The sequence below is a fragment of the Micromys minutus genome (assembly GCF_963924665.1).
Source record: "Micromys minutus genome assembly, chromosome: 25".
NCBI lineage: Eukaryota > Metazoa > Chordata > Mammalia > Rodentia > Muridae > Micromys > Micromys minutus.
Genome location: NC_137960.1, coordinates 120,557 through 135,924, shown reverse-complemented (window position 1 = coordinate 135,924; position 15,368 = coordinate 120,557). Strand labels below are relative to the sequence as shown.

Here is a 15,368-nt window from a genome sequence, read left to right as displayed (position 1 = left end):
CAAATAACCCTGTTAAATAATGGGGTACAGAGCTAAACAAAACGTTCTCAGTTGAGGAACACCGAATGGCCGAGAAACATCTGAGGAAGTGCTCGACATCCTTAGCCATCAAGGAAATGCAAATCAAAACAACCCTGAGATTCCACCTCACACCAGTCAGATTGGCCAAGATCCAAAACTCAGATGACAGCAGATGCTGGCAAAGTTGCAGAGATAGAGGAACACTTCTCCACTGTTGGTGGGGTTGCAAACTAATACAACCACTCTGGAAATCAGACTGGTGATACCTCAGAAAATTGGGCATAGTACTACCTGAAGACCCAGCTATTCCACTTCTGGGCATATACCCCATAGACACTTTAATACACAACAGTGATATATGCACCACAATGTTCATAGCAGCTCTATTTAAGGCCAGAAGCTGGAAAGAACACAGATGTCCTTCAGAAGATGAATGGATACAAAAATTGTGGTACATTTACACAATGGACTACTACTCAGCCACCAGAAACAATGACTTAACCAAATTCTTAAGAAAATGGCTGCATCTAGAGAAGATCATCCTGAGTGAGATAACCCAGTCACAAAAGAACAGACATAATATGCAGTCACTGATATTGGGATGCTAACCCCAGAGGCTTGCACTCCCCCAGAAACAACTCACAGACTGTATGAAATCCAAGAAATAAAGAAAACAAAACAAAAAAATATTTACAAAACAAGAAGACTTTGCCTATTTCCATGTTGTGTTTTTTTTGCATGTACTTTACGCTCATTGTAACTATTAGTTTTTCAATGCATACTGTCAAGCCTTTGAAAAAAATCAAGTACTGACTAAAAAAATATATTCATATAGTTTTATATAAAAATTATTTTAAAATCTGAAAAAACAGTACTGACAAAAATGTATAATTTTAAGCAAAAAATGTTTAAAATCTGTACATTTATCTTTGTTTTGTAAAATAAAGTTGTTTTAAAAAAAAGATACTATGTCTAATATAATAAAATCAAAAAACATGCTAGAAAAACATCCAATATAATACACAAATAATCATTAACTGTTTTATAGGTAAAATCACGTATCTCTTTTGTAGTACAATACATGTTATGTTGGTTTAATACACATGTATGCTATATAATATCAAAGATAAGAACATATATAAGATCATATAGGCTTAAATAATTATACTTTCTTTCCAATAACATCCTTCAACAACATTTCCTTGAATTGTGGATATCTGGCATTTTTCATTTTATAAAATATCTTTACAATGGGATATACACTAAAACTTCATATACCTGTGTAAATGTAAATTAGTCAGGTGGTCAACTTTTACCTACTGTATCTTCTGCCATTTTTCAACCACTGATAAACAATTCTCCAAACTTGCCTATGAGTACATTTTTAACGTTACCTACCAGGGGGATTTTGTAGTCCTTCTCCTCCTGTATAGCTTGTTACATTAATTGATTTAACACAATTGGTCAGTATTGACACATACGACGATTCTACCTTTATTTAATGTTGAATATCATCCCATTTATATGTATGCTATATTTTCTGTCATCACTGACAGATGCTTTAGGTGTAGCATTTATTGGTTATTATAAATAATACTACAGTCAATAAGGTTGTGCATATATTACTTTGAAATGTTGTCATCAATTATGATAGATGTGTGCTAAATGCTTGGAACACTGGGTGTAGTGGTGGTTTCATTATAGTTTGTTAAGAATAATTTAATAATGTTTCCTTTTTTCTTTTTTTAATTACTTTTAATGATGTTTAAATGGAAATTATATTAAAATGATATCTTAATGTATTGCTAAACTTAAAAAAAAAAAGAAAGAAAGAAAGAAGCCTGGCCCAGAACAGTATACCTCTGTGGCCCCGGGGATTCCAAGTTCAAGGCTAGGCAGAATCCTGCTGCTCACGTTCTAATCTTTATAGGAATGGCAGAAATACATTAGAAAATGAGTGTGTGCTCACAAGAATTTCACAGTTCGTTATATGTAAACCTTGCCTGGAAAGTACTTGTTAATACTGAACTCCGGTTAAAACAATGAATGCTCACATATTTAGAATAAAGTGTAAGTGGCATTTGCAGTTTGAAATGCATGAAAGAAAAACTTGGTTAATATCTCACTGGAGAGATGAGAGAGAGAGAGAGAGAGAGAGAGAGAGAGAGAGAGAGAGAGAGAGAGAGAGAGAGAGAGAGACTAGTTATTCACTGAAGTTCAGAAACACAGCCAGGCAGTAGTAGTAGAGGCTAAAGCAGTGGTACTCAACCTGTGGGGTTGAATGACCTTTTCACAGGGGTCACCTAGGATCATCAGAAAATACAGATATTTACATTATGATTCATACAGAAGCAAGATTAGAGTTATGAAGTAGCAACAAAAATAATTTTATGATTGGGGCTCACCACAACATGAGTAACTGTATTAAATGTCACAGCATTAATACAGTTGAGAACCACCCTTTTAAGTGGTGCATACATGGCTATTTACCATAAAATTCAACTTTATTGTAGGTTTTTTAAATAATACATCTAGGAAGCTGCTTTTAAAGAAATTTTTTCAGATTACCTGAAAACAATTTTGAAAATCAGGATAAGATATAGAATATTTAATATAGTAGTTTGCAGATACTGTATGAGAGATCAAAGAACTCCCTTTATCTTGGAGTGCTATTGTAATGTGTAATGTTTTATTTTCATTTTTATATTTTCTAAGCTTTCTCCAATAAATGTGAATGGCTATTATTACAATAAAAAAAAGAAAAAAAACATTCTAATATTATTTCTGTGGTTTTCTGTGTGTATGTGTGTGTTTTTTAGAGAAACCAATACTCCAAAATTGTCACTACAAAATTTCAACACAATTCTTTACAGAACTAAAAAGGACAATACTCAATTTCATGGAAAAACAAAAAAAGACTCAAGATAGTTCAAATAATTCTGAACAATTAAAGAATTTTTAGAGGTATCACTATGTCTGATATTAAGCTGTACTACACAGACATAGTAATAAAAACTCTATCATGTTGCCATAAAAAATACATGTTCATCAATAATATTGAATAGAAGACCCCCCCATCCACACATTTATAGACACCCCACATTTTTTATAAAGAATCCAGAAATACACAATGGACAATAGAAAACATCTTCAACAACTGGTGCTGATCTAACTGAACATCAGCATAAAGAAGAATGCAATTAGACTCATATTTAGCACTCTGCACAGAACTCAAGTCCAAGTGGATAAAAGACCTCAACATAAAACATCACACACTGAGTTCAAGAATAGAGAAATTAGGAAAGTACCCTAAATGCATTGGCACAAGACACAAATTTATGGACAGAACACCAATAGCCCAAGCACTAAAATCAACAATTAATTAACTGGATCTCATGAAACTGAATAGCTTCTATAAGGCACATGACACATAAGTACCAACTCATACTGATGACTATGTGGAGCAAGGGAAACACTCCTATATTGATGATGGGACTGCAAAGTTTTACAGTCACTATGGAAATCAATATAGCAGTTTCTCAGCAAATTGAGAATTGGCATCCTTCAAGGTCCATCTATACCAGTCTTAGGCATATATACTAAAAGATGCTCTATCCAATCATAAGGACACTTGCTTACCTCTGTTCATAGAGGCTTTATTCACAATAGCCAGAAATTAGAAACATCCTAAGTGTTTCTCCAGCCAAGAATGGATAAAGAGAATATGGTATATTTGCACAGTGAAGTATTATTCAGTTATTAGAAAAAATTGCATCATAAAACATGTAGGCAAAGAGATGAGGCTAGAAAAAAAAATATTCTAAGTGAGAGAACCCAACCCAGAAAGACAAATACAATATATACTCACTTAAAGTGGATATTAACTGTTAAATAAAGGATAATCAAACTATAATGTACAGATCTAGAGATACTATGTGACAAGACAGGTTTTTTGGGGGGCGGGGAACACTTGGATCTTAGTGGAAAGGGATATAGAATGGATTTTTAGGGTGGACTTGGGTAGGTGGAAATGAGAGGAATCAAATAGGTCAAAGAGCAATAAAGAAGGAGAGTATAAGGAAAGACAATAATGGGCAGCATTTAGGGAGTATTTTGAAAATTTATGGTAGTAGAAACTTCCTGGAACCTATGAGAGTGACCCTAGCTAACACTCCTACTAATGTAGGATAAGGAGTCTGAAATGTCTATCTTTTTAAACCAGGCAAGGCTTTTTCTGTGGACAAGGACACCAACACAGCCACAAAATCCTTAATCCACAACCTGTTCTTCTTACAAGATGTGCTGGGTCAATGGTGGTTCAGAGCTTATAGGAGTGGCCAAAATGATTGCTCTAACTTGATGCCCAAACCATGTGAGGGAGCACATTCCTCATGCTTTTTATTAAAGACATGGACATGGGATGGTACACAAACCTAGCATAGAACCAAAATCAACTGTTCAAAAGGAAAAAAAATCAATGAAATGATTCCTAATGGTATCCTGATATTCTGGTATACTCATATTTTGGTACCTAGGCCAATTCAGAAAGTTTTTCTTTGACAGCTGATGGGATCAGATGCAAAGACCTCCAGGTAATCATTAGAGACATCTCAGCAAACACTGCAGAAGAGGAGCAGGAAGGATTGTAACTTCCAGAGGTGTTAAGGAAAACTCAAGAACACAGTCCACAGAATGAATTAAGCAGGGCTCATATAGGCTCACAGAGACTGTAGTGAAAGTCATGGAGTCTACATGGATCTGGATGGGTCTGGATTGGTCTGCAAGGATCTGCATGGGTCATTGCTAGTATCTTTACCAGTTTGTAATATCTTTAATCAAAAATAAGGAACTAACAAATGGCTAAGTGATTAAGAGTGCTTCTTATTCTTAAAAGGACTTAAGTTTAGCTTTTAGCACCCATGTTACACTGTAATTACAGCCTTAAGGGTATTTAACATTTTCTTGTTGCATATGCAGACACCTGTGCACACATAGAATGAACTCATACAGGTGCATTCACATAAAAACATTTAAAATAAATAAAAAGAATCCTGCAGTGTAGTTCAAAAGATTTTTTTTTGAATTGGCAGGATGCTCGTGTTGCATCTCCCAGTATATTATGAAGCAAATTTGAACAGTGAGAAAGTATGAAACATTAACTGAAGTGTGAATGTCTGGTTTCTTTGGAAACTCACTTGTATCATGTGATGATTTTCTAGAAACAGTCTTATTATAGGATTATTTTGTTTATGCAGACACAATGGGAAGATGTTTTGTTGGGAACAAACGTGTTTTTCTGGAAGCTATCTGGGAAAAGGGCATATGATGTTTTGCTAGAATGGATACTTGAGAGAATATGCCAGTGTTTGTGGGTCATCATTGGACTTTGCTGATACTAGTCTTTCCTGATAACTCTGTGTGGTATTGGTTTGCTTTGTCACTCTTTTCTGATCATCATTTATTATGACTTTGTAAACAGAAAAGCACAAAAGAAATTTTGGAGATGTTCCAGTAGCTTCTTGCTACTTTAGCAGACTTGCCCGATTGGCAGAGGAGGCTCATGGTTTATTCTGAATCAAAAAACTGGTGTTGATTTGTGTATGGTATTTGCAAGTGGATCAAGATACTGCTTGTACTTGTTTTTCTGCATTCTGTATTTCTTTAAGGGAGTTATTCATGCACTTCTCAAGGCTGTCTATCATCAGCATGAGGCACAATTTTAAGTCCAAATCTTGTTTTTCTGGTGTGTTGGGATATACACTGCTTGCTGTGGTAGGAGAACTGGGTACTGATGTTGTCAGGTTGCCTTTGTTTCTGTTGCTTATATTCTTGTGCTTGTCTCTTGCCATCTTCTTATCTTTGATGTTAGTTGTTCTTGTCTCTGAATGGAGCTTGTCTTTCCTGTGCATCTGTGGGCCATGGGCTCCAGAAAGAGATTGGTCCTGGGTATTCAGCTCTCAAGGGGCAGTCTGTGAATTCTGATGGCAATGGGACAGCTCTAACTCTGGGTGCAGATGGAATTCTGAAGGGCACAAACCCAAGCAGTAGTGTGATACCTGCTCCCTAAGAGTTCCCAGAGGTCTCTTCTTAAATAATCAGTGGAAGACAGTGTGGGTTCACCTCTGAGCTCACTAGGAAGAGTGCTCCTGTATCTCTTCTGCTCAGTTCTCTGTGGGCAGGCCATAAGAACTGATGGCAGTGTGCCTGATCTACCTGTGGCTCTGGGTTCAGGTGAAGTTCAAACCAGTCTGATCCCAGACTGCACTGTGATTTCTGCACCCTGAGAGTTCCTGGAGGTTTCTGCCCAGATAATCAGTGGAGAGACAGTGTGGACTCACCTGTGGGCTCAGTAGGGGGAGCCTTTCTGTGTCACCTTTGGATGCTCAGTTCTCTGAGGACAGGCCAGAAGTCCTGATGGCAGTGTGCCTGATTTGCCTGTGGCTCTGGGGTCCAGAAACTTAACTCTTTCTTATTGTCCTTCAGTCTTTTTATAAGTTTTCAATAGGGGTCCCCAACTTTAGTTCAGTGCTTGGTTGTATCTCCATCTGTCTCAGTCAGCTTCTGGTATTGCTTCTGAAAAGACACCCATGCAAGATTTTTGTCTGAAAGCACAACATAGCATTAGTAACAGTGTCAGGGTTTCGTGCCCACCCATAGAATGGGTCCCAAGTTGGACCGGTCACTGACCATACATTCCTTCAATTTCTGCTTCATTTTAATCTCTGCACCTCTTTTAAACAGGAACAAATTTGTGTCAGAATTTCTGAAGGTGAGACCATGTTCCCATCCCTCCACAGGGGACCTGTCTATCTACTGGAGGTGATCTATTCAGGTTCCTTCTCCCCACAGTTGAAATAAGGTCACCCATACTGATGATGGGCCTCCCCAATACCAGATCTATGGGACTTTCTAATGGTTCCCTCCACTCGAGATTCCTTTGTTGAGAATTTTCTGTTTAGTTCTGTGCCCCATTTTTAATTGGGTTGTTTGTTTTTTTCAGGGTCTAGTTTCTTGAGTTCTTTATGTATATTTTTTGACCAGATGTAGGACTAGTGAAGATCTTTTTCTAATCTATAGACTGCCTTTTTATCTTATTGACCATGTCCTTTTCCTTATAGAAGCTTTTTTATAAATAAATGAAGTCTTATTTATAAGTTGCTGATCTTAGAGATCATGCCATTAATGTTCTGTTCAGAAAATTTTCTCCCGTACCAATGACTTCAAGGATATTTCCCATTTTATATTCTATTAGATTCAGTGTATCTGGTTTTGTGTCTCAGTACTTGATCCACTAAGTCTTGAGCTAGTGCAGAGTAACAAATATGGGTTAATTTGCATTCTTCCCCATGATGACATTCAGTTAGACAGGCACCATTTGTTGAAGATACTTTCTTTTCTTTTTCAGTCTATGATTTTGACTTTTTTGGTCAAAGATCAACTGTTCATAGGTGTGTGGGTTTATTTCTGTGACTTTATTATTTCTGTGATTCTATTCCATTGATGCACCTATCTGTCTATATACAAATACCCTTAACACACCTGAACAGCAAGTTTCAGATCTAAAAATCCCATCTTATGATAATGATAGAGTACTTTAATAAGGATACAAATAATTCCTTTAAAGAAATACAGGAGAGCACAGAAAAACAAGTAGAAGCTCTTAAAGAAGAAACACAAAATTCTTTTAAAGAAATATAGGAAAAGAAAGCCAAATAGTTGAAGGAATTGACAAAACCATTCAGGATCTAAAAATGGAAACATAAACAATAAACAAATCATGAAGGGAGACAATCCTGAAGATAGAAAACCTACGAAAGAGATCCGGAGTCATAGATCCAAGCATCACCAACAGAATACAAAAGACAGATGAGAGAATCCCAGGCATAAAAGATACCAGAGAAGACATTAATACAACAGTCAAAGATAATGCAAAATTTAAAAAACTTCTAACCTGAAACATCCAAGAAATCCAGGAAATAATGAAAAAACCAAACCTGAGGCTAACAGGTATAGATGAGAGCAAAGATTCCCAACTTAAAGGACCAGTAAAAATCTTTAACAAAATTATAGAAGAAATTTTCCCTAATCTAATGAAAGAAATGCCCATAAACACACAAGAAGCCCACATAACACCTAACAGATTGGATCAATAAAAGAATAGCTCCTGTCACATAATAATCAATACACCAAATGCTCAGAACTGAGAATAACATTTAAAAACAATAAGAGAAAGGGTCAAATAACATGAGGGCAGACCTATCAGAAATACACCAGATTTCTCAACAGATACTCTAAAAGCCAGAAGATTTTAGAAATATGTCATACATATCCTTGGAGGAAAAAAAAATGCTAGTGAAGGCTGTTATATCCAGCAAAACTATCAATTACCATAGATGGAGAAACCAGGATATTCCATTACAAAACCAAATTTAAACAATATTTTTCACAAATCCAGCCTATAATGGATTATAAATGGAAAACATCAACACAAGGCAGAAAACTATACCCAAGAAAAAGCAAGAAATAAATCTTACAGCAAACCCAAAAGAAAATAGCCATGCAAACATAATTCCACCTCTAACAACAAATATAACAGGAAGCAATAATCATTGGTCTCTAATATCTTCTAACAACAATAAACTCAATTCTTCAATTAAAAACAAAAAACATTAACAGTCTGGATACGTAAACAGGACCCAGCATTTTGCTGCATACAGGAAACATACTTCAGTGACAAAAACAGACACTATCTCAGAGTAAAAGGCTGGAAATTTTTTTTCAAGCAAATGTTCCCCCAAAACAAGTTGGAGTAGCCATTCTAATGTTGAATAAAATTTACTTTCAACCAAAAGTTATCAAAAAAGATAAAGAAGGACATTTCATACTCATCAAAGGAAAAAACTACCAAGATAAACTCTTAGTTGTGAACATCTATGCCTCAAATGCAAGGGTATCACATTTGTAAAAGAAATGTTATTAAAGCTCAAATCACACACTAAACATTACACAATAATAATTGGAGACTTCAACATTCCACTCTCATCAATGGACATATCATGAAAACAGGAACTAAACAGAGACATGGTGAAACTAATAGAAGTTATGAACCAAATAGATTTAACGGATATCTATATAACATTTCACCCTGAAACAAATGAATATTTTTTCTCAGCATCTCATGGTATCATCTCCAAAATTTTCCATATAATTGATCACAAAAAAGCATTAGCTAATGCAAAAAAAACTGAAATAATACCATGCATCCTATCAGATCACCATGGACTGACACTAGTCTTAACAACAAAACAACAGAAAACCCTAAAAACATAAAAGCTGAACAACTCTCTACACAATGATAACATGGTCAAAAGAAATAAAGAAAGAAATTAAAGACTTTTTAGATGTTAATGAAAACGAAAGCACAGAATATCCAAGACAAAATGAAAGCAGTGCTAAGAGGAAAAGTCATAGCTCTGAGTGCTACCATAATGAAACTGGAGACAACATACACTAGCAGCTTAACAGTGCATCTGAAACCTCTAGAATAAGAAAAAACAAATACCCCCAAGAGGTGTAGCTGGCTGGAAATAATCAAACTCAGGGCTGAAATTAACCAGTTACACAAAAAGCAGATTATTTTTTCATCATTGCTTTTCAAGTGTCATAAAATACTAAATAATTGGAAGTTTGATAAGTTTTCTAAATTTTTTTAAATGAGTGATGAATTCCTTGCATATTATTTTTATTACTCTCTTGGTTTAATAATTCTTTGTTGGTATATTGAAGATAACTAAAAATATTACATTTTTATTTGATTTTTACAAATAAGGTTACTTTAAAAATTATCACTTAAATTTCTCAGAATAGTTGATTCAACAAGGTCATCTTTAATCGTATACATTTTAGTGGGTGTTCAGTGTGTTGAGAAATAGAATCAATGGTTTTTTTTTTTTTTTTTTTTTTTTTTTCAAATGCATCCAACTATAGAAGAGAGTGTCTTCTAAATTCAGCACAGCAGGTAACTGTGCATGAGAAAGAAGCATGCCTTTGGAGAGTTATTTCCCAGGGAACTTTTTGTGTCTCATCACTATGGAGAAGAAGAAATGAGTTACCTGTGAAAGCAATGCATTGGACTCTAGGGAATAGCAAAGAAAGATGATAACTCAAAAGTCTTCTTGATATTTTCTACTATGGCCTTTCTAACTTCAGTTTTTCCTCTACTTGGCTCCTTTGTATGAACAAAAACCTGAGAGTTCTGAAGAAAATCTTAGACTCTCACCTTCATACTAGAATCTCTGTATTCTGAAAAGAAAAAATTTAAATATCTTACTTTGTAATTAATCTTTAGTCAAATAAAGGGGGTTTGTCAAGTAATAAGGTAAGTGAAAACACAACCATATTGACAGACAGACATTTCTAGGAAGGTTGAGAAGTGTGGACTGCAGTATCTACTTAGTACACAGAAAAGAAAGTTTTCTTTCAGAAAGCCATTCATAATATTTGACTAAATATGTTTCAAGTCTTTAGGAACAATTAGACTTTAATTTTTAACTCAGTTTATCACTAAAACCAAATTTAGAAGCACTTAAATTTCTTTAAGCACTATATTTCTAAGATGTTGATTACCCAAGTGAAGTATTACTGCTTTAGTAATTTGATCTTATAAAGATATGTTTAAAATATGACTAATCTTGCTCAAATGTTCCATCCAAGGCTTTAGTGTATGATAAAAATATTCTTTAATTAAGGGCTTTTTCAAAATGAATATGATTCTTACAACCTACAAGCCCAAACGTACTGTAAATAGTAATAAAACAATGTGTGTTTCCAAGCTGAATGTGAATATAATGTATGAATATGAAAGTGCAAATACACATATAGACACCGTGCCAATAGCAACTCAGCCTGAAGTTTAGCAGTAACTTTAAATACACCTTGATGAGTATAACTCTGTGAGTTGAAATTGTGATAAATCACTAAGTAAAAAATTCAAGTCTCTCTCCTTTTACCCATTCCCACCTGCCTCCAATAAACTCACAAAATCTAATCTATTTTCTCTCTTCCAGGGAGATAAATGAATCCCCCTTAGACCTCTCTGTATCTGTGGATTGCAAGTATGACTATTCTTCACTAACAGTTAATATCCACTTATAAGTGGATATATCATGCTTCTCTTTCTGCATCTGGGTTGCCTTGCTTGGGAAATTATTTTCTAGCTCCATCCATTTTTTGTTGAACTTATAATGGTAAGAGTCGGGTGTCCCTAACTCTTTTGCATCCTTTGGGACCCCCTTCCTCCTACTGGGTTGTTGCATTGTACAGCCTTGATATGAGAGTCTATGTCTAGTCTTATTGCATCTTGTTATGCTGTGAAAATTAATATCACTTGAAAGCTTGCTCTTCTATGCAAGGAAATATAGGAGCAGTAGTTTTACGAGAGAGAGGAGGTGTAAAGTGAAACTGGTAGGAGGGGAGGAAGTGAGGGCATGGTCTGTGGATATTTTATGATAGAAGAATAAAGAAGAAAATACTATTAAAAGTCATTAAATTCTGCATGCTATCTAACCTCTAAAATAATTAAGTTCTGACAAAAATATTCATATAATGTTATGCCAAAATTCCTTTAAAATATGTATATGTATCCCTCTTTTTTAAAAACTAAAGTGGTAAGAAAAAGAACATTTAAAACATCATTGAATTCAATAAGTGTACCATGATATATCATAAAATTAATTAAAAATATTCAAAAACTAAAGACAGAGAAAAATAATAAATATACAGGAAAGTAAGTCACATTTGTTTCAGGAGATATGAAAAAGGGAAGGTGTGATACAAATTAATATGAGAGTTAGATAAAATTAATTATAAAGGTGTTTTAGAGAATAAGTCAAAAATTGCTCTTTAAAAATAAAAAACTAATGAATTACTCATGTTTGAAAACCAATTGTAGTAACGCTAAGTAAATAGCATTCAGTAACCTCCATGGGTTATGGTTTTGAAATAATTTTTTATAATCAGAATAATAGACACAATGCTCTTATTCATATTTCTTCTACAGCAAAGAGATTCTCCTTAAATAAGAATTTATCCTAATGCACCATCAGAAATTAGTATTGCTAATATTAATATAGTTATCTCAGATGCTGTGCTGTCTCCATGGGCCTTATGTCCTTAATTTCAGGCACTATCTGTGGATTCCAGAAGTTCTGACTTATAATCAGCTGTTTTGTTACTATATTTTAGGCACTGATAAATTACAGATACCCAGATTATTTATAGCTATTGGGACACTAAAAAAGCACACATTAGGAATCTTAAAATAGGAAAATAAGATTTTCTTATTTGGGAACAGGTGCTAAAAGATTATCAGAGTGGGGGAAGCTTGTTAGGGTGCTTATCACAAAGGACTCATTAAGAAGTTGTTCATGAGACTGGATAGATGGCTCAGTATATAAGAAATGCTGTCTAGAGAAAACCGATTTCTATTCTTAGCATTCACATAGAGGTTTTCAATCAACATTAATTCCACTTCCAGGAATTCTTTGCCTTCTTTTAGCCTGTGTGGGCACCAGACACATATGTGATACACACGCATATAGATGTTAAAAAAAGTTGTTGAAATTATTAGGTTAACATGTAGAATTTTTTCTTTTTTATAATGTATGCATCTGACATAGTATAATGTATAGTCAAAGAACATGATTCATATCTTAGTCTGAGTGGGTCCTGATGGACCCTCACAAAGTGGCTGTGAGCTTTCAAAGAAAAGACTGAGATCTGCTTCTAACTATAAGAAAATAGTCTGCTGTGAAGCTGTTGGATAGCAAGAGGAAAACTTTAGACTTGTTCAGTAGAACATTATCTGAACATCACATTTGAATATTCATTTTTAGAAATGACTTTTTATGAAACATCAACTAATAAAATGTGTAAATAGCAATTTTTGTTTCTAAACATTGTTTCATTCTGTTCCTTGACTTTGTTGTATCAGCATTTACTTCAGATATGAAGTAAGATAAAACATCTAGGAAATATAAAATGATTTGGATTTTAATGTGATTTTTATCTAAATTATGGCATCTGATGAAAAAAGATTGTTGATGTTAAAAAATATATTCACAAAAATAATATTAATAGCAAAAATATCAATATGTTCCTTATAATATGGCAAATTTTTGTATTAAATAAAGCATTGAGCTCAATTGATAAATACCTCTACAAGAAACATCTTATGAATGAGTTTGTTATAATTTATCATAAATTATTGAATACCAAACACGCCCTAAATAGTTACACAACAAAGTAAGTAATACCAAAAAAATAACAACATTGTAAATGAGACTTAACTCATTTGGCTTATAAATATGGTACTGTTTATATCTATGAAAACATGAAGAAAAACATTTTTAAACGACTTTGTTCAATCTCAAGTATATAGAAGAGGTGTGTTTAGATCTCAAATGTACTCATTACTCATACAAATGATTTAATGATTCAGTTCAGGAGACAGAACTAGACAAACAAACCTTCCAAACTGAGAGTTCATAGCCCAAAACTTTTTCTACCAATTTCTCTGACTGATTCTTGAAAATGTTTTTATGATGTTTCAGTAATGCCTTCAGCACTGCTGTTAAAATTAGTTACTCACCTTTATGCCACATGTACTGCCAGATAATTAGAAGGACACTTTAAAGATTAGTATCATAAATAGAAGTTAAATCACCACTTATCAGATTATTTTATTTGTGTGCCTCCAGGAGTGTGTACATGTAACAATGGGTATATATGTTTTTATGATGTGGGTTCGTGTCAATTCTTATGTACATTTGATTTCTATTTTATGTTTGGAGAATGTGCCTCCCACTAAAACTGGAGCTCATTGATTCAGCTACACTAACAGGTCAGCAAGCTCTAAAAACCACTTCTTAAAAACTAGAATTGAGATTATATAAATGTTTTACCTGAGTACTGAAGAAAATACAGTTGTTCTTGCTTTAACACAAAAATCTATATGGACTAAGTTATCTACCAAGCATCACCATTTCAAATGCAGAATACCAACCCTGGTTTCTATAGTCATAACCAATGAATCATGTGGCTTTGCAGTTCCTATAATACTAACTTTCTTGGCATTTCTTTACTATAGGAGAGTCAGATTACACAGAATGACATTGATCAATAAAAGTCACCCAGAAGAGTTTATTCTATTTGGTTTTGCAGACCATCCATGGCTGGAACTCCCTCTCTTTGTTACTCTTCTGATAACATATCCTATGGCTTTGATGGGAAACATTGCCATCATTCTGGTGTCCACCTTAGACCCTCGTCTCCACAGCCCCATGTATTTCTTTCTCACCAACCTCTCCTTTCTGGACATGTGCTATACCACAAGCATTGTGCCTCAGATGCTAACTAACCTTGGGGGCTCCACAAAGACCATCAGCTACATGAGGTGTGTAGTTCAACTTTATTTCTTTCACACAATGGGGGGTACAGAGTGTATCCTCCTGGCTCTTATGTCCTTTGACCGATATGTGGCCATCTGCAAACCACTACACTACACCCTCATAATGAATCGGCGTAACTGCCTCCTATTAGTGTCTATTGTATGGCTGACTGGAATTTCTTATGCTGTGTCAGAGGCCACTGTGACACTGCAATTGCCTCTATGTGGCCACAATATAATGGATCACTTGGTGTGTGAGATTCCAGTTCTGATAAAAACTGCTTGTGGTGAAAAAGAAACAAATGAGGTTGCTCTGTCTGTAGTATGTATTTTTCTTTTAGCTGTTCCTCTGTGTTTAATTCTTGCCTCCTATGCTAGCATTGGCCATGCTGTCTTTAAAATCAAATCTTCAGAGGGAAGGAAAAAGGCCTTTGGTACATGTTCCTCTCATCTCATTGTAGTTCTCTTGTTCTATGGCCCAGGCATTAGTATGTATCTTCAACCTCCCTCCTCCATTACAAAAGACCAACCCAAGTTCATGGCTCTCTTCTATGGAGTAGTAACTCCTACTCTGAACCCCTTCATCTATACCCTCAGGAATAAAGATGTGAAGGGGGCGTTAGGTAACCTATTCAGGAACATTTATTTTTCAAAGTGAAAACTTAAGAACATCATACAAAATAGTTAACAAGCTAGAAGCTTTTCCTATAACTCATTCTCTATTAAAAAAATAACCTCACCTGTTTTTTTCTCCTTAAAAAAAATGTTCTTACAAATCCTATCTTGTCACATGATTAACCATACTAGACCATGGTTAATTTTGGTCAACCAATATGGATTCTTTGCTTAGAAAAAAATGTTAAAATACTTGTATTAGTGTTAGTACATTTAAAAATATTTA

General features: G+C 34.6%; 1 protein-coding gene across 1 annotated transcript; it reads left to right on the top strand.

Moving 5' to 3' along the window:
- Positions 1-14,186: 14,186 nt before the first annotated feature.
- On the top strand, positions 14,187-15,125 carry LOC308436936 (olfactory receptor 2B11-like; the record flags this gene model as incomplete). The annotated part of the gene is made up of 1 exon (XM_080937944.1): positions 14,187-15,125. One exon carries the CDS (start codon positions 14,187-14,189, stop codon positions 15,123-15,125), a length of 939 nt encoding a protein of 312 aa, XP_080794070.1.
- Positions 15,126-15,368: the final 243 nt, after the last annotated feature.